Source organism: Corvus brachyrhynchos, unplaced genomic scaffold (genome assembly GCF_000691975.1).
Source record: "Corvus brachyrhynchos isolate BGI_N302 unplaced genomic scaffold, ASM69197v1 scaffold80, whole genome shotgun sequence".
NCBI lineage: Eukaryota > Metazoa > Chordata > Aves > Passeriformes > Corvidae > Corvus > Corvus brachyrhynchos.
Window position 1 is genome coordinate 8,056,896 of NW_008236769.1, and position 26,208 is coordinate 8,083,103.

General features: G+C 37.1%; 1 protein-coding gene across 2 annotated transcripts in view; it reads left to right on the forward strand.

Moving 5' to 3' along the window:
* The first annotated feature begins 6 nt into the window (after positions 1-6).
* Positions 7-26,208, forward strand: part of WFS1 (wolframin ER transmembrane glycoprotein) — a 33,104-nt gene continuing 6,902 nt past the window's right edge. The window contains exons 1-6 of one of the 2 annotated variants that reach the window (XM_008645056.2): positions 7-138; positions 1,639-1,830; positions 18,982-19,064; positions 22,781-22,925; positions 23,757-23,927; positions 24,539-24,619. In XM_008645056.2, coding sequence (XP_008643278.1) covers positions 1,644-1,830; positions 18,982-19,064; positions 22,781-22,925; positions 23,757-23,927; positions 24,539-24,619 — 667 coding nt within the window. In that variant the 5' untranslated portion in view covers positions 7-138; positions 1,639-1,643. Of the gene's footprint in view, positions 139-328; positions 363-1,638; positions 1,831-18,981; positions 19,065-22,780; positions 22,926-23,756; positions 23,928-24,538; positions 24,620-26,208 lie in introns of those variants that run through there. The other variant, XM_017727663.1, reaches the window with a different exon arrangement.

The following is a 26,208-nucleotide window of genomic DNA, read 5'->3' on the forward strand; positions in this document are numbered from 1 at the left end:
GAGTCACGGGGGGGGGTGGGGAGTCCCCGCCCGCTGGCTTGTGAGCAACCCGGTGGAAAAGTTGGTGGTGCCCTTTGTAGGACAAGCTGAGAGTGACTTTTGGGACGGGAGTGTTTTTGCGAGCTGGCTGACTGCGAGGTGAGCCTCTGCTCGCGGCTGTGCTGGAGAGGCGCCGGTGCTGCCCGTTCTGGAAGGAGCCGGACCAGTCCGTGCCGCGCATCCCCCGCGGGGCGCCGCGGGTGCGGCCTGGCTGCGCTCGCCGTCCCTCTTATAAAGCGCTAAGGTCAAGTTTAAAACTGGAGGCACAGTAACTTTTGTGATTGTATAATGGTTAAAAATACTCATGCTGGTTTACCGGGAAGGTATTTTAATCTCTGTATTTTCCGAGGACTGTTTGAAGGTTCAACTGAACTGTGTTGGTTTATTTATAACTTGATGTAGAAACATAATATAGAAATGCATCTACTTGTATCAGTAAAATATTTTCTGCTTTAGGGAAACTTAATTTTGGCAGCCAGGTTGTCAAATTACAAGTAATACGTTTGGCAGTGGCATCATGGCTAGTACTCTTAGCACCCTGTCGTGATTTTAGTGTTCTTTGAGTTGAAAAAGTTGTTAGTGAAGTGGTGTCTTTGGTTTTGGCTATACTACTTTCATCTTTATAGGGACATCTTCAGGTCGGTATTCTGAATTAATTCTGTATTTATACAGAATTTAAAAATACTGGTTTTTGCTAGATACTGTCTACAATGCTCCTTGCAAAGTGCTTAACTTCAGGGAAGTTGCTCTTAAGCAGCAAGAGTTACTATGTGTTGTGCTGTGGTAGTATATGCATACCTTTCTACTTCTGTCTTGTGAAAGCTAAACTTTCAGTAGGGATTTTTATACAAGTTAACTTATTTAGGGAACTTTTTACTACAGAGCAGAGATCCCCTCCTCTTTTTCAGAGGGCTTACAGTTAAAAGGTGTTCTTGTGTAAGGCCTTTCCCTCCCTGCCACATATGAATAAAATTTTCTAAAATTGAGATATAAAGGTATTTAAAGTAAGTTTATTTTGAATCATGGGCATTTAAATTGGTAATGTCCAAAAACAGCATCCTTGGTGGTTCCTCCTCCACTTTCCCATGCAGAATTCTACATCTCCTCCTCCTTTGCCTTCTTACCATTGTCTTTCTCTGTCTCCTGATTAGGTGATGACTGTTAACGAGGCCTTTCATATGAAATTAATTTTTCTATTATTCTAGACTCGTCCATTAAAAGTTAGGGCCTAGTCTTTATTTGTAGCATGTATAAGTAGAACATTAAATTCAAAGAAGTAATTTATATGCAGTATTTACAGGATTGATTAATTAGTTTTAGCATTTATTTACACTTAAAACCCAGTTATTACGAAAAAACGCAGTCGTTTTTCTGGCATAATGCTGAATATATGGTCAGACTCAGTCAACTATAGCTGCTCGTGCTTGGCATTACTGAAGAATGTATAAATAAATCTTGAAGTTGCTATCAGCCTTCTTGCCCTTTTCTAAGCTTTTTGTTCACCTAATTAAACAAATACATTCAGATTTCAAATTTTTATTCAGTTTTACATTGTAATCCTGCTGTTTTATAACTAATCATTATTTTCTTCTTTGGCAGCTAAAATGAATTCAGATCCTGATCCCACCGCAAGTCCCTCTCACCCCCAGCAGCATCTTGGAAGGTCCCAGCTAAATGCTGCTCCTGTGGACCATAGCGAAAACAGTCAGAGATCTGGAACATCTTCAGCAGATTCTGCAGCTTCTTCAGTTCCTGGCAACTCCCGTAGCAGGGAGAAAGCAGAAAAAAAGGGTAAGTATGATAGCAATTCTTATGCAAAATTGGCTTACATTGAACATTGGGAGATTATTGTGTGTATGTTTATTCTAAACTCTGTTTAAAGACACTGTAAAGTAGGAAAATAAATTTCTCCAGTTTGTTTTAACCTGTTGTTGTGGAAGAGTCTTTTCTACTGCAGCTTTCTTTGGGCATATTTTCGAGTTTTCCTATCTTAATTTTTCAGGTTTGTGCAAAGCAATAGGAAAGATGTTTGAAAAATTGGCAGGGAGATTTAATTAAATTTAGCATAATAATGTTTCAATTTCATTTCTTTATTTGGCTAGAACACATGCTAACTGTAGCTTTAATATGAATTCTAATGTGGCTGCATAAGATACTACTGTAATGTAGACTGAGGGAGTAATAAGCTGGTACACGAAGCCAAAATTGAAGTTAATGTTAGCAGTAAGATAAGAATTTAGATTTACAGTTATGATACACCGTGAAAGGCAGAATGACGAGGTTCTTTTCCCCCACTTGCTGTGAAACCATTCAGTTTCAAAGATTGTGGAAACTGATGGGATGAGAGAAAAGTCTTGTGTGAAATGTAGAACAAAAAATGCCTAGGTCCTCCTGTATTCACCTGCTGAGTTCCACTTTTAATTCAGTTTGTCAGCTACCACTTGTGCAAGATGGTCATGTGCTCAAGGTCTAGCAAATCTACTGCTCTTTAGCTTTCTTTAGAATTGGACTTTTGATTGTGAAACTGCTTATGTACATGCCCTTATATTCACAAATATGAGTCTCTCTACTGAAGATAATAAGGCTATCTAAGAGTTTAAAATTAATAAATGTGTGAATATCATGTGGCAAATACCAGGCGCAACTGAGCTCTGCTCATAGTTCAGGCCAGTATTATGGCTGTGTCAGCAAATCTATTGTGTGCATCTAATTCAGAATTGACTGTTGGAACCTTCTGGGTTCCCTATTCCACACGGAGGAGAATTTTTTTGGGATACCTGAATTTCTGACGTGCCTCACTTTTCAGGACCAATTTTGTCATCTAACCCATCTGTAAAAGAATTGAGAGATTATGGAGATTTGACACTTCTAACATTAATTACATGATAATTTAGAGTCAGTGCTAATAGGTATGTTTTCTTTCTTCATTTTCCAGTTTCTTAGTATGCTTCAGCAGGGAAAGAATAGCAACTATAATAGGAATATGGTATGAAGTTATCTTGGGCTTAGTTATAACACGATTTGAAAGAGCAATACATAGGTTTCTGTTGGTGGTTCATGCAAGATTCTGGAAGTCAATACAAGCTATTTAGTGGTATTTTGCACACAGGTTCTGTCAGGTATTCTTCTCTAGCTAATTTGGATATTTTCTTACTCTGCACAAATGTAGGACTTTTAAAATCCCACTGATTTTTATCTTAGTTCTCTTTACACTCCTATGCATTTGCTAATGATTCCTACGTATGCAGCATTGTATTAGAGATGCTGCTTATTTGTGCTTCAGTAAAAGAGGGCTTTTGAGTATTGATGTATTTCTCCATTTCAGTTGTGACTCATTCCTGATTACTTTAAATCTCTTCCCATTAAAATATTATTGGTGCCTGGTGCCACTGTCATTGCCCTTCCTGTGCCCTTCTTACTATACGCAAATATTTAACACAGCAGAATGAGTTACCATTACTGTTGTGTCTTGCTGGAGTCTCTAAAAACCATGATTTTAGTGGATTTAGATAGAAAATATCTTCAATAACATATAATACACTATTTTCTTATATGGCTGTTTTAGAGTTATGCCATTTGTCATAGTGCTAACAGTTTTCAGAACTGTATTAAAATAAAGGAAGTTCTGGGCATCAGTACTTAGAAATGGGCATTTTAGTAGGACTTCAGAAAGAAGTACAAGTAAAAATACAAATTCAAAGATGTGCATGTGAAAACAAATACAAAAGAAAGTGTTATCTCAAACAGAAAATTGGCACTTCAGCAGTTCTCAAAATATAAGAACTGACACAGAATGTGTTCCTTGGAGTCACTAGAGTCCTTACCAATAAATAACATTCAAGTTGCTGATAGGTCTAGGAAAAGTGAAGGATTTGGACTCTCAGCCATGGTGTGTTGTGATTTAGCCTTATGAAAGGAAATGTGCTCCAGACCAAATGTTCTGGGAAGGGCTGCTCTGACTTCTTTCTTGGAAGATTTAGAAGTTGGGTAATGTTCAATAGTCACTACGATCGTGACTAACTCAGAGCAATGTAGAAGAGGACAGAAAAGACCAGTGTACTGATGTACAGAAAGCTATCTCAAATCTTATTGAATATGTAGAACACTTCTCTTTAATGGTGATTAGATATCTTGCTCAAATTTAAATTACTTCTATTACAAATTTAAGTTTGTATAATTTTCAATAAATCAGCTGTGATTTCTGTTTGAGGAGATGCACACTGTACATCTTAATTATCTGGAAAGGCAGTTTCACCTTAGGACTATCTGCCACACACCCATGTGTCCTTCTCCCACAGAAGGTCACTGGTATCCTGGGCTACAGTAGTTGAAACATTGTCCAGCAGGTGAGGGGAGATCCTTCCCATCCAGTGAGCACTGGAGTGCTTCATCCAGTTCTGGGCTTCTGAGTACAAGAGAGACATGGAGAGAGTTCAGCAAAGGGCCACAGAGATGATGAATGGGCTGCAGCAGCTCTCCTGTGGGAGACAGCTGAGAGAGCTGGGGCTTTTCAGCCTGGGGGTGAGAAAGCTCAAGGGGGATCTATCAATGTGCATAAATAGCTGAAGGTAGGATGCAAAAAGAATGGAGCCTGGGTCTTTCCAGTAGTCCCCAACACAAAGACCAGAGGCAGCTGGCACAAACAGGAGGTTCCCTTGGACCATCAGCAAATACAATTTTTGTTTTTTCTTGTGGGAGTGACTGTGCCCTGGCACAGGTTGTCCAGAGAGGCGATGGAGTCTCCATCCTTTGAGATACTCAAAAACTGTGTGGACACAGTCCTGGGCAGCCAACTTAGGTGGACCTGCATGAGCAGAGGGGTTGGAACAGATGACTTTCAGAGGTCCCTTCCAACCTCAATCATTTTGCTCTTTCTTGTAATGCTCTTAATAGTGTATCTGTATTTATTATCTGTGCTTTTTCTTCTGGTTTTTCTTAGTGTACACTGTGTTTAAGGCTATAGCATCGAAGTGAATGTTAAGTAATTTGTTTCCTGGAAGCACACATCACATCGTCTATTCCTGCGGCATTATCCATACCTTGTAGTGTAATCCAGCAATTTAAGGAATGTCTTGGCTCTGACTCAGTAAAGCACTTAAGCACACACCTATCCTCAGCTGTGCAGGTATTTCCTTTGGCTCAACCTCTTATACTGCCATTTTTTTCTTAGCAGTTTTTCATATATTTTTTTCTATATTCTGCTAATGGATCATTAGGTAGTGTTTATATTACTCCATGTATAATTTCTTTCACAACAGGATGTAACAGTACTTTGAGAGTTTATTGAGCAAATTGAATCTGGGTTTAATGAAAAAAATGTTCAGTCATTAGGGTAATTTATAGATACTGTTTTTGTTGTGTTAAATAAGAAAAGGAGGGCATTTGTAGTTCTACCCTAAAGTCTTGCATTCTACTTACGTATGTTGTTGGGGTTTGTGTGTGTAGGAATGGAATGAATATCAATATGGCAGCTTTCATGTTTAAAAATAAATGTGAAAAAAAATGGTTACTCTTTGAAGGATATTCATGGGCAGGTAGCTTATTAGTGAGGAAAGCTTATACACTACTAATTAGGGCTCCTGAAATCTTAAAGCCATTGAGTCATCAGGATCCATGTAAGCAAATTACAGGAGAGTTCTTGTATAGCAGAGAGGACCAGTGTCTGCGTGCTAGTGAAGTCTGTTGAAACAGACTAAGACTCTAATCTCTGTAAGACACTGTTACGCCTCTCAGGTGCACAGGCCCCTCACTTTCTGTCCAGGTGCTATATACCCCTTTCTGGTTTCTGTGTTTCATCCACTCTGTAGAATCTCCTTCCTTCAGATACAGCCCTAAAGCAGAGTGAAAAGAGAGAGCACGGATGAGAGCTCTGGAGCTCCCAACACCAAATCCTCCAAGTAAGCTTAAAAACATCATTCTTGCTAGTGAAACCATTTCCTCTACTTATACACAAAGCAGAGCTGGGAAAAAAGCGCTTTCAGTGTGGTGACTTAGTTACCATGTGAGTATCTGTTACTGCTGCTCTTAATGTTTTTTGAAAGAGATGCCTGAATTCACGGGTAAGTGCCCTGTATTGCTGAGTTAGAAAGTAGATTTATGTGTCCCAGAAGATGTTTTACTTTTGGTTCAGATGAAAGGAAAGCAGAGTTGAGAGAAACTTTTCACAATAAGATGGTGATCAATACTTGACTGTGATGTCTGGATTTGAGTAACTGCTTCAGCCACAACGGTGACATGAACTGGATGACTCTCACCCCAGGTGAACATTTATTGTGCTGCAGGTTATCTGGAAGAGTTAGCATTTCTTGTAATGCTTGAATACATTCAAGCATGTAGTGTCTTTCTTTGACTGTTTGCCAGTGAGCAGGTAAAAGAGGTCATGCTAGGGTACTAGAGAAACTGGGGGTAGTGTGAAGATGATAATTTTTCATACTAGAGAAACCGGGGGTAGTGTGAAGATGGTAATTTTTCATATGTGCATAAAACAGATTTTTACTGGTTTATTACATCTTTCATGCACATTTGTTAGCCAATAAGTTTGGAAAGGTGAAATTGCAAAGCTAAATTGCAGTGCTTGAAGAAAGGTCTCTTTGGTTAAGGAACTAGTTGGAGTTTTTTTGTCTGTGATTTTGCTGTAATCTCTTGTTCTAGAATTGAGAACATATGGGAAGGTGTTTGTACAGAGAACTTTGCAGACAGAAATCAATTTCTTGTATTTTGTTTGTAGATATACAGAGTTCTGAGTGTACTTAGGTTATGAGGGGGTTTTGTATCTGTAGGAAGAGAATTATTTTATTAATTGACTGACTTTGAATTTATAAATAGTAAAAAAATCTTTTAAACAGTTTACAATTCATTGCAACAATTTACAACAGCGTGTCTGTCTCCAAGGCATTGCTAAATGATAGCTAACAAATAGGGAACCTTTCTAATTTACAAATATTTTCCAAGTGTTAGCCTCTTCCACTTAAGGTTACCAAGAACCTTTACTTCAAAGCTCTATTTTAGCACTTCTGTGTCTTTGCTTTTTGGCAGTTAGGTATTACAGACTAACTCGAGGCAAAGTGAAATGTTTGTGCAAAGCTTGAAGAAATCTCAGAAAAATCTTTGGTTATTTGAAGGAGAGGATTTTGCCTGAAGTATTAATTACTTAACAATTTATCTGTCAGTTTATTAATGCCACTTCAGACTTTACCTTTAAATTCTCAGGCTCCTGGAAAACTCAGTTGCCAGGTTTTGCTGTGGGAGAGAAAGGATTCTATCCAAACAAAAGTTAATGACTCTGTTTGCTGATAAAATTTTGGGACATCATCATTGTTGGTGCAGAACAATGGAAATGGGCTTTTTGGTGTCTGCTGCTATTGTCAGCAACATGCTGATATTTTTACCCTATATGGGATGAGAATTGAACACCCATTTATTTGAGGAAACATTCTCCATCTTTCCCTCTTCCACCATTTTGAAATACATAAATAGTTTTTTTGGCTGATAGCAAAGATGCTATTACTGCTAACAATTTTTTACATTCACATGATGAACCAGATTATGAGAAGTGCCCTACCTCAGTCTTCATCTATTATTTTCCAGGTGGATCGATTTCTTAATCTGTTTATGATAACAAAATTTCTAGCATAGTCCCAGGGTGCTGGAAGAAATGAGGGTACAAGTGGAGGAGTATATTCATCTTAGTAAATTATGTAATGAAATGGGAGTGGCCCTGTAAATTCTTTGGTGCGAAGGACTCAACATTCCTTTTGTACAAATTTAAAAGTTTAATCTAATGGTTGGAATCTTTCTATTCAGTTTCCTTCGAAAGGGATCCAGTAGGTGTGTTCCACTGTGCAGACAAATCCCTGTTACAGTACAGTAATCAAGGAGACACTTGGAGCTGTTGTGTTGCTGGAGGGGCCCTTGCAGCAGCCGCAGCCCCACTTCATTGTTAAAGTCAGAAGGTGAGACTGGGAACATTAAACTGGGAAGTAAAGCTAATCCTTTGAAAAGTTAGTTAATTATTAGAAGTTAATTATTATTAAGTAGGTCACTGTGCATTTGCTAAACATTTGGAATGGTCCTTTTTTAAGGGCCCCTCTGTTTTGACAGCAAATGGACTGGTGGAGTGTCAATGTGGTGAAGTGCTCAAACTGCAGAATTGCTGAAATTCCATGAGCATTTTGCAGGTTGTTATGATAATTTCTGTCTGCACCTACAAAAATATGTGGACTTGGTGAGCTCTATGGTCTCAACTTCTCACATTGCTTTTCATTGCTTTTTCTTTTTTTTTTTTTTTTTGGTGGAAAGGGTTAATATTGATGGTTATCAACTAACAAATGACAAAATGCTAATTTACTTGTAACTCTACAGTTTTCGAACTGCAGATTTATGTCAGATTTATCCCAGCTCATTCATAAAGGATTCATCAGAGATGCCTGCATAGAAAAAGCAGCAGGACTGGCTCATTAGTTATGTGTAAAATTATTTTAATGACTTTAAAAGATCATTGTACAGTAATAGCTATGCTAGAAAAATACGGCTTTGGAGAATAGTTTTTCCTCCACTTTTAAAATTTATAGTCTATAATATCGCTCTTAGTCTTCCACCTACATGGGTTTTTTTTATTGCTCTCCTGACAATTTATGTTCATTTTGTGGGGGTGCAGAAGTTGTTCCCATTTCAATTTAATGCTATTTGATGACTTGCAGTTGTGGTGTGACTAAGACTATTACCATATCTACAAATGCATTGCTCGTCCCAGAGAAAGTAGCGTTGAGTCCTAGACTTGGAACAGCTCTGTAAACAAATGTTATTCTCTTCTCTCCCATCCCTATTATTACCTTTTAAAATAGAATGCCTGCCAAAGTATGCTAATATAAGAACTCCGAATTGTTCTTGGGACAAGTAGGACCATCTTAAGATCTGATCATGGAGGTTAAAAGCGTAAAAGAAAAACATGCAATGTACTCTTAATTATACCTAGTTCTTAATATGCAGTTAAGAATCCAGGCTTCTGAATGGATTAAAGGATTCAGCACTCATGGATGAGCAGCTAAGCATCTAAAGTTAATAAAACCTTTTTTCAAATCATTGATGTATGTTGTGCAAAGTATTTCTTCTTCATCTCCAGTCAGTTCCTCTGTGTCATTATATTTGATATGTACAAATCATGTTGATGACGTGACACTTGATGCCAGCTTTTAAGTGGAATGTCAGTCTTTCCAGAAACTTTACTCCTACATAGTTACTGCACACAATACCACTGAACTTTTGGAACTTGTGGAAAGTGAGTAGGAGGATTTCTCTAGAGACTCAGACTGGCTCTGGTGAACACTGAAAGTTCAACAGTACAATCCAGTGAAACAAAAAAGCTCTTAGAATCTGCATTTATTGTTGTAAAATGTACAGATCAACTTTTTTCTAAAAGTACATTGATAATGGAGTACTACCATATTCTATCTGTGGTTGAATGAAAGAGATTGAACATCTTTCCCTTTGGAGATAAGCTTACACAGCAGCCTCTAACAAAAGAAATTATTTTTATTTTGTCATTAGTTGTGTATGCCTTTACTCCTTAGTGTGTCTGAGATTCTAGAAAGCTTGTTTCATACTGAAAACAAAACCTGTAATAAAAAGCTGTATGCTGTTCCCTGAAATTGTTGAATTTGTTTGGTTTTTTTAATTAACAGATTTCTGCTTACAGAAAGAACTTTTCCTGCATAAAATCCTGTGTAACACTATCAGAATTACCACTATACACTTCCAAGAGGCACTGGAGGTGTTATGTAGGACGTGACTCCAAAAGGAGTACATTCTAGGCAGATTCTCACAAAATGTGTTGCTCGCCCTGTTTTAGTTGATACCCATGGGCAGCCACCCCTGTAAGCTTTCATTTTCCTACTTTTTCTTGATTATTTATTGCTTGACAAATATGCTTCCATTATTTACTTTCTATGTGCATGCAGTCTTTTTGCCTGCTTCCTACCCAATGTTCTAAAATTTCCTTCATACTAGCAAATGAGCTATTACTGAAAATCCACCGTAAAAGGATTTTCTATTGCTAGTATATTTAATTTGTGAAAATTGTTAATGCAAATTCATTGACTCCTCTAACATAAATTAACTGGTTCATGTTTATGACAGAGTGTAATTTCTGATGATTCAGTCATGCTTTTGCTTTAGGGTTTGGTTTTGTTGTTGCTGTTTTTTGCTTTCTGTTTTTTTAAAGTAGCACAGTAAAACCACATGATTACAATACAATCCTGTCATAGTTTTGAACAGTGCAGTAAGACCTCTACTGACTTCATGAGATGCTGGAACTTTTTCTGACTGTACTGTAGCAAAGGTAAACACTGGATGAACAGAGAACAAGACTGATGAAAGCTGAGCTATAGGAGAATTCCCTTTCAGCAGTTGTCTGAGAATCCCATTCAGTGATGCAGAGCTGAAAGATGCCAGGGCCTCAAAGTAGTCTGCAAATACGGAGGTTTTGCAGGTGGGTGATCTTTAGCAGCTGGATGCTTGGTTTTTAAGAAACCAAATTATGATTTTTCTTGTAGTTAATTTTGGGTTATTTCTAGAGAAGGCACTGAAATCCAGGGAACAGAACACATTTCAGCACTCTTAAATGCAAACTGAGGATGAAAAATTAATATTAAAAACTGACTGGCTTCTAGCAAGATGATTATCTTTGTAAGTATTTATGGTAATAGTTAAGGTGATGTGGTCCTTTGGTGTATTGCCTTAAATTCTTTTGGCACAGGATTCATAGCATGTTTTTGACCTGTTACTGGCTATTTCTTTTTCAGTCTAATCCAATGCTGGGTTACATAGCGGAATTTTAATTTTTTCTCTGATGACACTTTTGGAAAAGAGTGCATTTGTGATTCTGAACTTAATTGTAGAACAGTTAGACCCTATCTGGAAGTACTACTTAGGCACTTTTATTAATACTAAGAATGGGATAAGCTTTGCATGTTGCACTTCAGAGGCATATTTTAATGGAAATTCCTAGACATAAAAAATAAGTAAAAATCCAGCTTCAAGTTTGTCATAATGGAAGTCATAAAGAGGCTTTTTCAAATAGAAATAATTCTATATCTGTCTTTTCTGTGCCATGTCAGTCTCCACCTACATATTCATTTGTTCATCTTACCTTGTGGAGCATGGTGGGAGGAGTAGAGTTTAGCAGTGAACATACTAGTATCCTCTCACAGTAGAAGCAAGTAATTTTCCTTGTAATTCAGACAGTACTCCCTTTCAGATTCAATTACAGTAAAGCCTTCCTGCTAAAGCAGTAAAATGATGTATGCCTGAAGCTCCAAGTAAGTACAGTGCTGTGCAATGTGACAAAGTTCAGTTCAGACATCAGTGGTCTTCATGGTATATAGAGACTTTGTTCATAAGTGGGAGAAGATCTAATGTCAAAGAAGACATTCTTCGCTCCCTGCTCCCACCCCAGTAATTTAGCTGGCAGAAATGCCTGGGGATGAAATCTTGTTCCATGCTACTCTATCAAATGTCTCAATTACTCTTGTCAGTTAATAACATGACCCTGAGGGAGATGCCTGACATCCTGTGACTTCTTATAAGTAGAAAACCCACTTAACTTAAGTAGTGAGCTTTTGGAATAAAGCTAATATAAACAAGAAGTGCAGTTTTTCTTCCTCTGGATGCCATCCAGCTTTTTCTTATACCTGAACTAACATGGGTGTGTTCCAGTTTATGAAGGCTCACTGAAGTTGCTGTCAATACTCAGTGCTAATGCTAGAGGCTGGTGATCGGCTTTTTCAGGTTCAAGATTCTTGTTCCTTTTCTCATGAGAATCATTTACAGAGTTATTTACAGCACGCCTGTTAGAGCCAGGGGCTTTTTCTAAATGCAGTGCTAGTGCTGTCCTTCCTTTATTCAAAATGTTCTTTAGGCTACTTGCAGCATAGAAATTTTTAAAAAGCCTTTTAAAACTCGTAGAAATATTTGGCGTTGGCCAAATATTTTTAATCTGTTCATTCCCTTTGGTTTTTGTATTTGGAAAGACATTGAATAGTGTCTCTGTTAACCTTCTCCATTTCATTCTCAGTTTCTTCCCCAGGTTATAAAGCTCTGATAATAGTGCCTTATTAGCACTGAGGTGTTTTTTTCGTGTTACGCTGAGTGATAATAGTTCAGAGCTTATCATTGTGCGTGCAATGATAAAGTGCCTTCGTGGTTTGCTGCATTTCATCTGGCCATTTATCACTTAATTAGTCATTAAATCTTTCTGCCGGTTTTGCTTGAGTTTTTTGTAGTTGTTTTTTCCTGGATAACACAGAATCATCAACAGATTTTGGCACCTTGGTTATCAGCCCCTTTTTTTTTCATTCATGTACAAATGTATTGAATGATTTAGGCCTTATTTTATATCCCTGTATGTCTAAACTGATAATCTTTCCCCTGGGAGAATGAAAGCTGTGTTTTTTGAATCTTCATATTCTATTTCTTAATCTCTCACTTTTCCATGTAACAACCTGCATTCTAATTTGTTTAGAGGACTTATGTGAGAAGCCTTTCTCCCTGTCTTCGGAGATGGAAATATGAGCTGGATCCACCTGTTTAACCCAGTATATCTTTTTTTCTTAATTAGGAAAAAAAATGGGTTTGTATCTTTTGGTTTCTCCAACTACTTAACATATAAAGTTATTTATTAAATGTATTTAAAATTACATCCTGTTTCCGAATGTATAATTTTCTGGGATGTAGTTGAGGTCATTTTTGTTGCTTTCTGGCCTTTTTGTGGCTCTCTTTTTTGTCAGTGTATCTTAGTCGTGTTTGTTCAGACAAAAGATTAAAGAAACTACATTTAAAACTGTATACCAAAACCTAAAATTTGCAAAATCGTTTGGAAGACTGCCTACTTACCTTTGCTTGGCTTACTTTACTGGGCAACCTTGATAACAGTTTTCACCTGTGTCAACTGTCAGATCTTCTCATGTAACAGTGAAAATGGTTATGTATTTTTCTAGGTGAGTGCTCAGTGAGCTTGGAGGTGTGTTCCCACTGGGTAGGACTGAACATCATTTGTGTTGTGCATATGCTTAGCTCTTCCTGACTGTTTTCAGTCACTTCAGGAATACTTACTGAACTATACAATGGGAAGGCCAATCCAGAAATCCTGTTTCGTATCTTGTCATCTCAGATCCCTTATTCTCCCCAACACATGGGTTTTTTCCTCCTCCTCCTCCTCCTGCACATTCCTGTCACTTCTTTTTGTGAGCCCAAATGAATGCTTGAAGTCATGACCATATAAAGTGTGTGTGCCATACAGGTTTCCTTCATACTCTTAGTGTGGGTGTTGCTTAATGCATTAATCTTTTGTTTGATAGAGTTTTCATGAGCTTTAATATTCGCTTGTAAAACCTGTAATTTCTTTTAAACTTACATATTTTGTATGAAAGCTTCATTGTTGCTTCCTGTCTGAGAAAGTGCTTTCAGTTTTCCTTTTATCCTGTTCTCACTAGGTTTTCACCTTTTCATTCAAAGCACTTAGAAGTCCCTAGCTTGTGTTTGTTTAGAAAAAATTATTTGTTGTGCGTGATAGCATGACTGTCATGGGGCTGGCCTTCAATAACTGTGTGAACAAATAAGATCTTAAGCTCAAAAGGTGTAAGAAATTTTGATCCTTTAAAATACAGTTTTTTGCTTTGTTATTCCCTGTTCATGGTCTTTGGCCTCTTGCTTAATCTGGAATTCAGGTGCTGTAGCTGTGACCTAGGAAGAAAGCTGTGTGCACCTGGCCGGGGGGTGGTATTAGCAGGCAAGGGGCTAAAACCCCTTTGAGCTGAGTAAATGCACTGCGGAGAGCTTTAATGTGTTTGTGTTGGTAGGAAAGTAAATCTACAAACACTTCTATTATTCAGCATGCCCTCTATTGATTCTTTCTACATGAAATAACTTTAGTAGATTTTTTTGAAGGAAGGCAGTGATTCCTAGTGGTTAGAAGAGCACTGAGAAAATTTAGGGTGTGTGTGTATGATCCATTTTGTGTGTGTATATATACAACTAAAAACCTTTCTTTGTGTGAAAGGACTATTACATGCCTTTAAAGGTTTCAGAATTCAAGAATGGAAGTGTCATACTCAATGTCACTTAAAATGCTAGGGTTTTGGAAGCAGTGTTTCTCTAAATTGTGTGTAAAACATTTTTGCTAAATACGTGATCAGACACTTCTGAACAAGTCAGCCAACTACAGTGATGCTCACATGATGTGATTCAGTTGTGTATGTTAAGGGTATTAAAAGGGTTGGGAACCTACTACTGATTTGCGCTAGAATACTGGGAAGGAAATCTTACGACATCCCCAGTTTATTTGTCTGTAAAGTCTTTTGCATTGAAAATATTTTTTATCTAGATTGTGTAAATCCATTCTTCAAAAACTTGTGTGCATATTGAAGAGTTTGTTGGGTTTTAGTCTTCAGTATAGTTTAAACCCTAAAGATAAGGTTTAGATATGTTATTTAATCTATAACCTATAATGGCATCTTCCTTTTCTGATTTAAAATTGTAAGCACTGGTATCTTGCAGTCTCACTTGGACTAATCCCCTACTGTGGATTGACTGCCTTTTTGTCAATTTAATGGTTAAATTTCAGAGTTAATGGACAATAATTGCTTCCTAGCATAGTATTTAAGAAACTGAAATGTTTCCTTTTTAAACATTTCCTGTTTCTGATCAAAACCTAACAGAAATAAAATGTAAAAACAGTAAAAATGCCTGCCTATGACAGAGTGAATGCTAAATTCCCATTTGAGCTTACAGCAACAAAGCTGGAATCTTATTTTATATGCCAATGTGCCAAGTAATGTGTAAAGCTTCAAAAAGTAAGTAATCTTTAGTTTTCATCAGCCTGTTTGCAACGTCCCTACATAAACACTTGTGTTTGCACTTCTATATTCTGACTATTTGTCTTGGAGTTGTAAAACATACTTTTTACTAGGAAAACAGAAAGTACTCTATAGTTATGTTTTGCCAGCACCATTGAAGTCTATCACTTAATAACGGGCAGTTTTAGCTTAGTCTTCTTCTGAATGCTATATGACGGTGAAACGCTACAGGTCTTTATGTAGTGACCTGTTTTATTGTAATGAGTCTTTTTTAATAAATGCTTTCATAAAATGGGTTTTTAGAGACAGCTTTAACCTGTTCAAAGAAAAGCCTGAATATCAAAAATGGATATTTCTGTAGGCCTTCAAAGGTTTAAATGCTTTCTGTAGTATGATGACATAAATGCAGCAAAGTCAGAAATACATCTGCATCATACTTTGCAGATCACAAATAATTTTTTTTGGTTTTTTTTTTGAGTGAAACTGAGAAAAATTAAAGTATACAGTGTCATTTCATATTTTAAACCTAAGACTTTATCACACTGAATAAAGAAAAAAACACACAAAAATTTTATTAATAATGTTATTGTTACAATATCCATTAACTAATTTGTGTTGAATGATCTGTCTCTTGGAAAGTAGAATTATATACTGGGAAGTGAATTATAGAGCAGCCTGATGATGAGCTAAACTTTACACAGTCTTGAGGTTCTTGGTGGCAGAGTTAGAACTACAGCAAATATTAAGTACTAACCACCCTTGTATACCCATGGTTTTAATTTCTTTCTTTTGTGAATGCTACGTGCTGTCTAAAACTTTGGCGCTTTCACTTGCCTGCTTTCATTTGAATGACTGCAGTGCTTGTGAGCCTTGAATAACTGATAGACTTCATTGGCTTATATTAATGCACCTGACACAAAACAGCTAGTGAAGTCTATTTTAATTGTCATAAGAGATACATGAAGTATTGCAAGATGAATGTTCCTGTCTTCTGGAAATTTTTATATTCAAGACAGAGTAAAATTTGACATTAAAAAGGCACGAGTTTTTAGCAAAGCTGGAAAATAAAAGCTTCCACTGACAGCATTTCCACTGCAGTACTCTTACGTGGGAGGAATACACATCAAGACATTTTCTGACTAAAAACATGCTTAAGAACAAGGGTGATAAGTTATAGTCATCACTTCTTATGGTATTGTTATGGGGGAATGCATATACTCCTGTGTAGTTGTTTATTCAGTGTTGAGCTGAATTGAAAGAAAGTGTGTGTTGTCCATCCTTGTTCTAAAACCTTGTGTTTTGGACCTTTTACCTTCAGAGAATGACCTATATACCTTATGAGAAAGTAGATTGATAATGGCAGCCATGAAACTAGTCATTCATGCTTGACCTGTTTAACTGGCCTCTCGGTTATCTTTTAAGCAAAGGAAGAATATTGCTGGTTACAAGAACCGTATATACTAAGATTCTAAATTTGATCTTCACAACCTGTTCTTCCACCTTTGCCCTACAACTACAGAATCAACCCACAGGCATATTTTTAATTAACTATCTGTTATTTATATTCACAGACCACACGTGCAAGTACATGGAATTGATAACTGGGTGGGAGGGATTGGGCAGTAGGTTGAAAATAACAGCAGAAAGTGTTTCTTTCCCCTGGCAGTCAGCTCTGTTAGAACAAACATTTCAACAAGTTTACTGCAATAACACCACATTTTTTTTCTCATTGAAGGAAGTAGTTCACCATAAGGCTGCACATTTTTAATTTTTCTTTTTTTTTCCCCCATCTTTGCAAATACCATTATGTACATGTTAATCTGAAATGTAATTGCAATAAAGTAACTATAATCTGATGTTGTAAAACATTCCCATTTTGTTTCTGCAGCTTTCTGTTGTAGTAAGTTTTCTTATCTAACCCATTCTTCTGAGCAAGAAGAGCTAAAAGGAGTCAAAGCTGTGCCATGCTCTTGTGTGCCAAGTGCAGCAGGAGAGAAAGGAAGAGGCTTTGCCATATAAACTTCAGAGAACTGCCTTTCTTACTAGGGTTTTTATTAGTTTAGCAAACTGCTTTCTGTAGTTTGGGTTTTTTCTTGTGTGTGTAAATTCTACTTAATTAGCTAATGCTGACTTCTGAATGGTGCCTCCTATATTATCCAGAAATATTTGTGGTGTTCTCAACATGTAGAAAACCCTGAACAGGGAAAGAAAAAGGTATTCCTAAAACAGCTAGTACTGAAATTTTGATGCAAAAGAGCTTAATGAATTTGAAAGCACAGGAAGAAAAAGAAAAGTGCCGCCTTGCCCAGCTTGTTTCATTTGAGTGGGGTAGGTGAATGAATATTATGCTTCTTTCAAACAATATGCTCTTTCCTGTAACAACTTGTTTACTGTTAGCAAAGAGCCCCTGAATGATGTTTGCTGGTGTTAATGGTGCCATCTGGAAAACAGGCTTCCAACTTGTTTAGAGTTCACGTTATGTTGGTTATATATCAGGGCAAGGAGATCAAGTAGTTAATTTTGCTGGGTTGCTGTTTACCTATTTTACAATAATATTTTTACAGCTTTTTGTAAAGACCAAGTACTAAATGAAAATTATTTTTCATTATGTTCCTTTTTTAGCCAGACAATGTGTTATAATCTGGCATTAGAATTTTTCCAAGTGGAACTTGGCAGACAAAACAGTGGCATGGTGAAGAAGAAATCTTACTTCATGGTTTGCTCTTGTTAAATACATCCATTTTAATGAAAGTGTTGGCTTGTAGCCTGTTCTTTGAAAACAGTCCCAGTACCAGGGATGTTAAAGAATGCAAGTAACCCTGTTCTTCAGGAGATCATGTGGAATGGAGTTTATTTCTTCCTTCCTGCCACCTTTTGTAGAGGAGCTGATACTGCCTGGCCCCTCAGCTGGCAGGGCTGCTTAGCAGCTTCTCGCATTGCTGCTGCCCCAGTCAGGTAGGGAATGTAACTTGGAGTGGATGCCCGAAAGTCACTTTCCTACATCTGGAAACTGCTTCCCAAGCATGCTTCTCATGCTGCCACTGCCCTCAGGACATAGCTATGAAGTGTCACAGTGTGTTTGTGTGGGGTAATGTGGTAAATAGAGGTCACACTTCGGTGCTTATTGTAGAATTTGGATCTACCTTTCTAACTATAATTTTAGATTGGTTGATCAGTAAAGCTGTAACTCTGAGTCAGTGGTCAGTTGTCCATTTTTACCCAACTTAAAACACACAAGTTGTATTGATTTTTCTTTTTAAAATTTTTCTGAACTAATTTACAAGAAGTCATCTCATAAAAGAGTAGCAGTTCTGGCCTTTGTCAGCTTTGCCATTAACTAATTCTTCATTCATCAAGTAGCATGCAGCATGATGTTGTTAACAAACACTGGATATCAGATAAAGGTCTTGAGTTTTTCTTTATGATTGACTGATAGAGCAGTGTGATGCTTTTGAAGAAAACCAGTTGTTTAAGTCTGTATCTGTTCAGTAAATGGGAAAGAATAAAAATACTAGGTGGAGTGTGGAGCAAAATGAAAAAAACCCAAGGATTAGCAGGTGTAATTGTTAGTTTCTGTATGCTCCAGAGACTGAGGAACTGAACTTTCAAATACACTGTTTTAAACGCTGATTAATTTTTCAAAATTCTAGAAAAGGTTCCAGTGGTAAATAGAGATTGACAGGTGAAAGACTGAAGTCATATCAAGAAAAGAATAGTAATAGTACAAAAGCTGATCCATATTATATGTTCCACATGGGCTCATATTTATTGTAATGAATATGAATGTTGTATTGTACATTACATTGAATTGTAATGAAAATGAATATTGAGAGAGGAATTTTGTGGAAGTAAATCAGAAACTGTAAACTATGTCATCCTGTGGCATGTACCAAATAATAAGGGTAAATATACTGAAGTACAGTGCTGAGATGGAGGGTCAATATTGTCATAAGTTAATTTCCACTGTTCTTGCAAAACACTTGTGTTGGATATTTAGTTATGATTACTTAATTCTTCAACCACATGTAGCAATGATTTTTAAAACACTTCAAACTATTGCTAGTAAACAATGTTCTTTATCAAATTAATTTAGAGGGCATGAAGGAAGAACCTGAAGTGCTCTTTGAAGAACTGCTTGAGAGGGCCAAAGCTGGAGAACCAAAAGCACAAACAGAGGTAATTTTATATGGTTTTTGTCCAGTCTTCTTTGCTCTTAATTCCAAAAATAGAAATAGCACTGCCTGCTGTAGAACTGTTATCACTTCCTCAGTTGAACTGTGTCTGCTTAGATGCGAAACTGTTCAAAGAAAGGTGATGCCATATGGTTTCTCTGCCTTGAGAAACGCCGCTTCCTTGAGAGCGTGAGTGGCTTCAGGTCCAACTCTTTACTGTGGAAAAGAACTGATTTTGCTTTTTTTTTTAAAGAAGCATGTGTGGAGGTGTGCAGATAGGGACTGTTAAATGCTGTTGGTTCAGCACTGCACTGTATACAAAGATACCAGGGCTCTTAGGCTGGACTCCATGGAAGAAACTGCCACTGAGGTGCTTTAGCAGGGTCAGAGGTTGGTTGGCTGATGTTTTGCTCATATACCATTTCTCTGGTGAATGTACACGTTTTAGAAAATAAGCCCCTCCTTGTTTATTGAAATTAGCTGTGTTTACTTATTTAATGGCAGATAAAATTGAATTAATAATAGAAATTCTGTCCCTGAATTTGTTAGCACTTCAGGTTTTCCCGTAGGTTTTAGAAAAATTGTACCAGGTTTCCACTGCATTCCTTTGTCTGGTGTATTGGTCTATTATAAATAGCTTAAAACTGTCTAGAAGAGTTTTAATTTGTGTTTAACTTGGTTAGTGTTTTACCTGAGCATTCTTTTCCAAATTCAGCTTTGATGCCAAATGGGAGTGATTGCAGTCTCGTACATGCTCATTGGTGGTTTGGATTTTTCCCCAAGGATCACCACTCTTACTGTAAATAAAAATCAGAAGTGAGGATGGGAAAGAAATTCTTTTAAAGCTGGTAAAAAAAAATACAGCAGTGTTAGGCTTGTTCCCCATTCCATCTCAACTGGTTTGAGGGGCAGGCTGACCTCGGAGTTGCAACTTGAGACAGTAACAAATTTCTCACTTTGAAACAGCTGGTAGCTTTGTGGAGGATGAAACATTTTCCTTGAGGGAATCATCGCTGTAAAATCCATCTTTTGGTGCTATTCCTCCTTATCAAAGAAAGCAAACTCCATAATATTCTTTCAGGATATAAGTTCCATTTGAGTAAGAATACTCAGAAATACTTAGAGAATCTTTAAGTCTATGATGCATATGTATGTATATAAATGATGGGGTTTATCTCCTTTGCAATTAATTCCACTTTCACTCCCTTCCTTTATCTCTTTAATTGTGTACATTTTCTATTCCCACACAATAATAGGATTCTTATCATAAAATGATACAGCATAAATTTTGCTTCAGCACGCCTGAAATGGAACGCAAAATACAGTAATTTCTTTTTTATGCAGTCACATTTCTTGTTACTTGTGGAGAGAGAATTAGCTTTTAGTTTTTAAAACCCTAAAAGAAATTCATTTCTTCTCTATTGTTGAATACATTCCTTTAGAATCAATTAGAAAAACGTATTTTTATTTCTTACCATTGTAGGAGTATGAATGAGAAGCTGAGATGCCACTTTTGTGCTGTTTGTTAACAATTATGAAATCAAACACAAGAAATCAGATGGTTCAATGGCTGTCAACATGTATTACTAAAACTTCATGTATTTTTTTTTTAATTGCGAAATAACTGTATGGCAGTTACGTAAATAAAACCCCCACAGCTGGAATTCGCTAATGGAGAAAATGCAGTTCTGTGTCTTTAACCAGAGGATGTGTGCAAGGGGACTGCTTGAGATGACCACCTCACTTAGCAAAGCCGCAGATGGGAGCAGCCTTTAGAGAAGTAGTGTGAGGGTCTGTGTTAAGTTGTTACCAACTACGACTTAATTTCACTGTTTTAACTCATGGGAAAGAGAGAATCCCAGTCTGCTTAAATGACAGATCTGAGGTTAACACCTTTTCCTATCCATTCTTTGTCCTTTGACTGTTGCAGGCCAGAGCTTTGCAGCTGTTTTCAGGTGGTTTGATGTAGGAACTTTGCTATTAAAACCACAGACAAGCCTAAAAGCAATTCAGTCATAAAACAGGTGTTACACTATTATTTTGCTTGTGCACTAGCCTTTTGTGCTATGACTAGTCCCAAGATCTTAGTTGATGTTGCAATAAGTGTTTCTATGTCCAAGAGGTCCTTAGAAACTTAAGAGCTAGATGATTAAGTGCTGCTACTCTTGAAGCTTTGCTCAAAATCTCAATGGCTATAAATACAAACATGCTTAAGAAACAGCTGTTCTTGTCAGATGGATGTTATTTGCCACCTAACTTGTCCAAGCAATTCCTTTCTGAAATAAATAGCTGAAGGTACATCTGCAGTTGAGTGATAGATTACCATGCAATTGCTGAAATCTTTTTTTTCTTTTTTGTCTCATACACTCTCTTCTTGGGGTGTGCACTTCCCATTGAACTCTGGCATGACTTCGTAATCAATGTTTGGATTACCTAGCCTAATTTTCTCCTTATTTCTGTATGGTTTTGGATAGCTTCACTGTATGTGCTATGGATTTAATGTCTCCCCAATAATTGTTTATGTGAAAGTTGTTGGAGCACTCACTTAAGTGTATGAAACCAGTTAAATGGCTGGAGAAACAACCTTTACTGGAAGAAGAAAGACCTTTCTGATTAAATCAGTGCATTTAATCTACATAAGGATAATGTGATTTATTAATCTTTCAACAGTATTTCTTTAGTCCCCTTTAGTGGCAGTAACAAATGCTGCAGTAACAAATGAAAGTTTCTCTGAAACTTTCAAACTGTTATCTTTTTTCCAGCAGACAATACTGTGGATTTATGAAGCTATACTCTTAAGGTATTGCATTAATTGCTCCTAGAATGTAGCTGAAGTAACATTAGGGAGAGAGAGAGAGAGTGCAGTGAGACAAGCAAAAGCATTTCCCAGATTCTCCAGGTATGCAGATAAAATGTCCAGTAGTTTTGGTAATTTTCTGCCATTTAACTTTTTATTGCCTTGTGTTGTGATAAGCAGAAGTGTTTCATACTATTGCATAAATATATTTACTAGTATATTTTCATATGTTTTAGTTTTTAGAAGGAAGAAAAAAGGTGTTTTTTTCTTACCTGTAAAACCTGTAATATAGGCAGCTGCTTGGTAATTTCTGTAATCCTGAATAGCAGAATTTTTATATGCTTTTTCACTGAATTTTCTTGATGCTTAAGCAGTATTAGTTTTATTCCATTCACCAGTTAATCATGAGTTTGCTTTCACCTTCAGTGACTGAGCTGCTGTGAGTCAGGGACTGCACTGCTTGAAGCCTGCTTCCATGTCAAGGCTTTGTCAATAGCTTCATCTGAATTTCTGATTGTCACTGGCACCAGATTATATTACACTTACTTTTTCTGGCTCTAAAATGAGGCTAGCAGTATTGTCTGGTCATTGTTGTAGGAGGAAAAGAATTCAAGAAAACTTTTAACATTGGGAGTTTCACCTGAACCTGCCAGATGCCTGAGCACCAGTGGCAGCTAATTCACTGACCTGGCCAAATGTGTTGCAATTCCGTCTTGTTTGCCGTTCTTCTAGATCTTTCCAATCAGAAGATCAGCTTACAACTATGTTCTTTAGTGCTAGGAGCAAATGTTTTGGCCTTTTGTTCAGAGAGAATTTATGTTAGCTGAGTTCCAGGGAGTGAGAAGGAAGAAGAGAGAGAGACATAGAGACAAAGTAGAGTGTATTTCAGTAATTGAAGGAATCTTGTTTCCTATTTATTATAGGTGGGGAAGCACTTCTTGAGATTAGCAGAAGAGGAGGATGAAGAACTTAACAATTGCAGTGCAGTTGACTGGTTCATCCTTGCTGCTAAGCAAGGTCGAAGAGAAGCTGTCAAACTGTTGCGTAGATGCCTGGCAGACAGAAGAGGTATGGGTTCTCTGAGGCTTCCTGCTTGCACTCCCACATTATCTGAAACAATACTGTACTCATTTTAACTCTGAAAGAGGGGCTAAAGTATGATGGAAATGATCGTGGCAAAATTGCATGAGTAGTTGCTAACAGACTATTACAATAGGTAATTCAAAAAGCATTAATTACCAATACTGCTTATTAAAGTATTTTTATTAATTATTTGCTTGAATTCCTTCATTAAATCCATGCTTGTTCTTCCCTTCCTCACCTTTAATTGAAGCTTCTTTTCTTTGACTCTGAAGATCATATATAAGCACACACCAGCTATGTATCTGCTGTTGTTTCATTCTTTTGCCCCTCTCCAACCTCTCTTCTAATTGGTCTTTTTCACTGTCTTCTCCCACTTCAAGATTCTCGTCTTCCTTCATGCTGCTTCCCATGCTTGGTCTCTTCTCATCTGCCAACTATCCGAACTCCTACAAGGGGGGGAAAAATCCCCACCAAAACAAAAAAAGAAAAACAACTTTTATTCAGTTCTTAGTGCCTTTGCATGTGCATATATGCACTACCTTTTGCCTCATCTGCTGTAACTTCAAAAGTTGAAGTAAGACATAGTATAATGCATGTCTTGCACATCTTTGAAGTACAGTTTAAACCTAAGCAATGTGCTTAGATTTTGATAAGCAATAGACACAGATGGACATTTCCGTAATTTACTTAGGTGGTCAGAATGTCGCTGAAACTTGCAAATTTTCAGACTAAACTGAGAAAAATAAATTGTGAGCAAATCTACCATTTCTGCATGTGTTTGGGATAAGTGTATAATGTGTTTTTTCTTTTCTTGAGGCATCACTTCTGAAAATGAGGAAGAAGTGAAAAAGTTATCATCTGAGACTGACTTGGAGAGAGCTGTGCGAAAAGCTGCCTTGGTCATGTATTGGAAGTTAAACCCAAAAAAGAAGAAGCAACTAGCAGTTTCTGAACTACTGGAAAATGTTGGGCAAGTTGATGGTGAAGGTTTGTTCATGAACTGATTTATGGTATTGATAAAATACAGACTTATGGGCACAATACAGCTAGAAGCCTAAAGGGCTTTATGAACAATCAGGCACGAGATAATAGTAAATGTATGATCTACTTAAGATAATGTAACTCTCTCAATGACTAAGTGTCTTTTAATAACTGTGCTCTTTGAACCAACACTTGCTGTAGGTCGTGGGTCAATTAAGCACATACTCAAGTGACTATATATTTTAAATATCTTCATTTAGCACTCACTGTCTTTGGAAAATACGTATTTTATGGCTTTGCTGTATTTGATGTTTTTTTTTCCTTCTAACAGTCATCCTGATTATACCTCACTAGATGTTTCAATTTACAAATTCAGTCTTCAAGACACCTGGTTCGCTCTGCTACTACAGCACTAAATGTTAGCTATGGCAGTCCTGTTTCCTTTTCTAATACAGTAACAGGAATATAGAAAACTATATTGCCACTTCTTACCTATTTATATGTAAGTTTGTCTTTTCCTTACTTTGAGGAAATACCATTCTCCAGATGTTGCTGTGACTGTTTGATCACTTTAATTGACTGCTTTGATTTTACATAAACTTCTGTTATTGAACCAGATGGTGAGAAGCAGCCTGGCCCAGTCCCAAAGTCCGTGCAGAAGCAGAGAAGGATGCTGGAGCGATTAGTGAACAGTGAATGTGAGTGCATGCTGCTGCTTTCAGTCTTGGCCAGTCGTTTTAGTTTCTGGTTTGCTTTGGTAAACAACGTTGTGCTGCCAGACTAAGAATGTATAGAAGGTTAGGATTGCAATAAACTGATAGTGTCAGTTTGTTCTGTGTGCAAGACAAATAATTGATCTGCATGTGAAGTCACAGAAGACATCACCATTAAAGTCAACTACTAAAGGGAGTTTGCATGTCGTTTGTTATTTTTATATTCTTGCCCTTTCAGCACTCAAAAGTCTATTCAGCAAAGATTTTGCACTTGCAATATTTTTTTTGGTTCTAACTGCAGTAAGCTTTCTGATTACAGTGAGGGAATTAATTATGCACCAATTCAATGCAGACAGATCCTTCACTCTATTTGCCTTGCTTCCATTTGCCCTTCCCTTATAATTAATATTTGTCTTTTCATATTTGTTCAATGACTGATTTAGGAAAGATGCACCAAGATACTTCTTTCATTATTTACAGCAGCTTAGTTCATGTATTACGAAGAATTAAATCCCTTAACACATGCAGGGTCAGATTTGTAGACCTGAGTCTGTGAGTTTTGTAAGGTTTGGTGGGGTGGGGATCGGAATTGAAAGTTCTCCTTAGTCTGGCACAACTAAGAAATGCTGATGTGTTGTTGGGCTTTTAGGAGGAAAGTCAAAGTGTTTTATTAAGAAAATGAATTATCAACAATGCAGCATGTGTAGTTTTTCAAGAACAGTATTTAACATAAGGTTCAATTATTCATTGTCAGGAAAATCTCAGTTTCTTGAAATGCACTAAGTCATATGTAATAGTTCATGTGCAATCTAGATCTGTACTTGAAGAGCACTTTAAATGTCACAAAGCATATTATTAGAGATATATATATAATAGCAACTAATACATCTGTTGTTGAGATTATGTGAAACTAAAGTGTCATACATGGAATAGGGAGCCAAATATGGAGGTTTGCAGGTTTAAATTCCTTGAAAGATTAGATTTACATTTCATTAGATAAATTTGGCCTTTACGTTCAAGGATTGTGCTCGTTACACAGGTGACTTGAAAAATAACATTCCTAAGAAGAGTAGAATATTTCAGTTTTACATTAACTTTGACAGAAGTAAAAGAGGAGCAGAGGCACGTACCTGTGTGTGAATAAGGGAGTAAGTGATGTGAGAAATAATATTTTGGAAAGCAAGCTTGTGGTCCTGTCAAACCTTCTGTGAGACTGTGTCAGCTGTTTTTGTGACTTGGCTGCCACTTCTGGGAAGTAGAAACAGTCCTTCAAGGAGAAGACTGTTGTGTTCCATTGTCCAGTCATTGTATAATAATGCAGATGTATTTGGGTTCATTTGAACTGTGTTGCATTGGGGTTCTTTCCATTCCTTTGGGTGAACTGGCATGTGCTGCTACTGAGTGAGTGCACAGCAAGTCATTTTGTTCTGGATTCTTCAGTAATTCAGAGAGTTATCAGAAAAGGAACTGGCAAATACGATTTTTTTTTAAGGCTTAAATTGCAGATAAAGTAACAGGGCAGTAAATGAACCTATATGTAAGTGTAGGCAGAAATTGATGGGAGTATTTTTCTT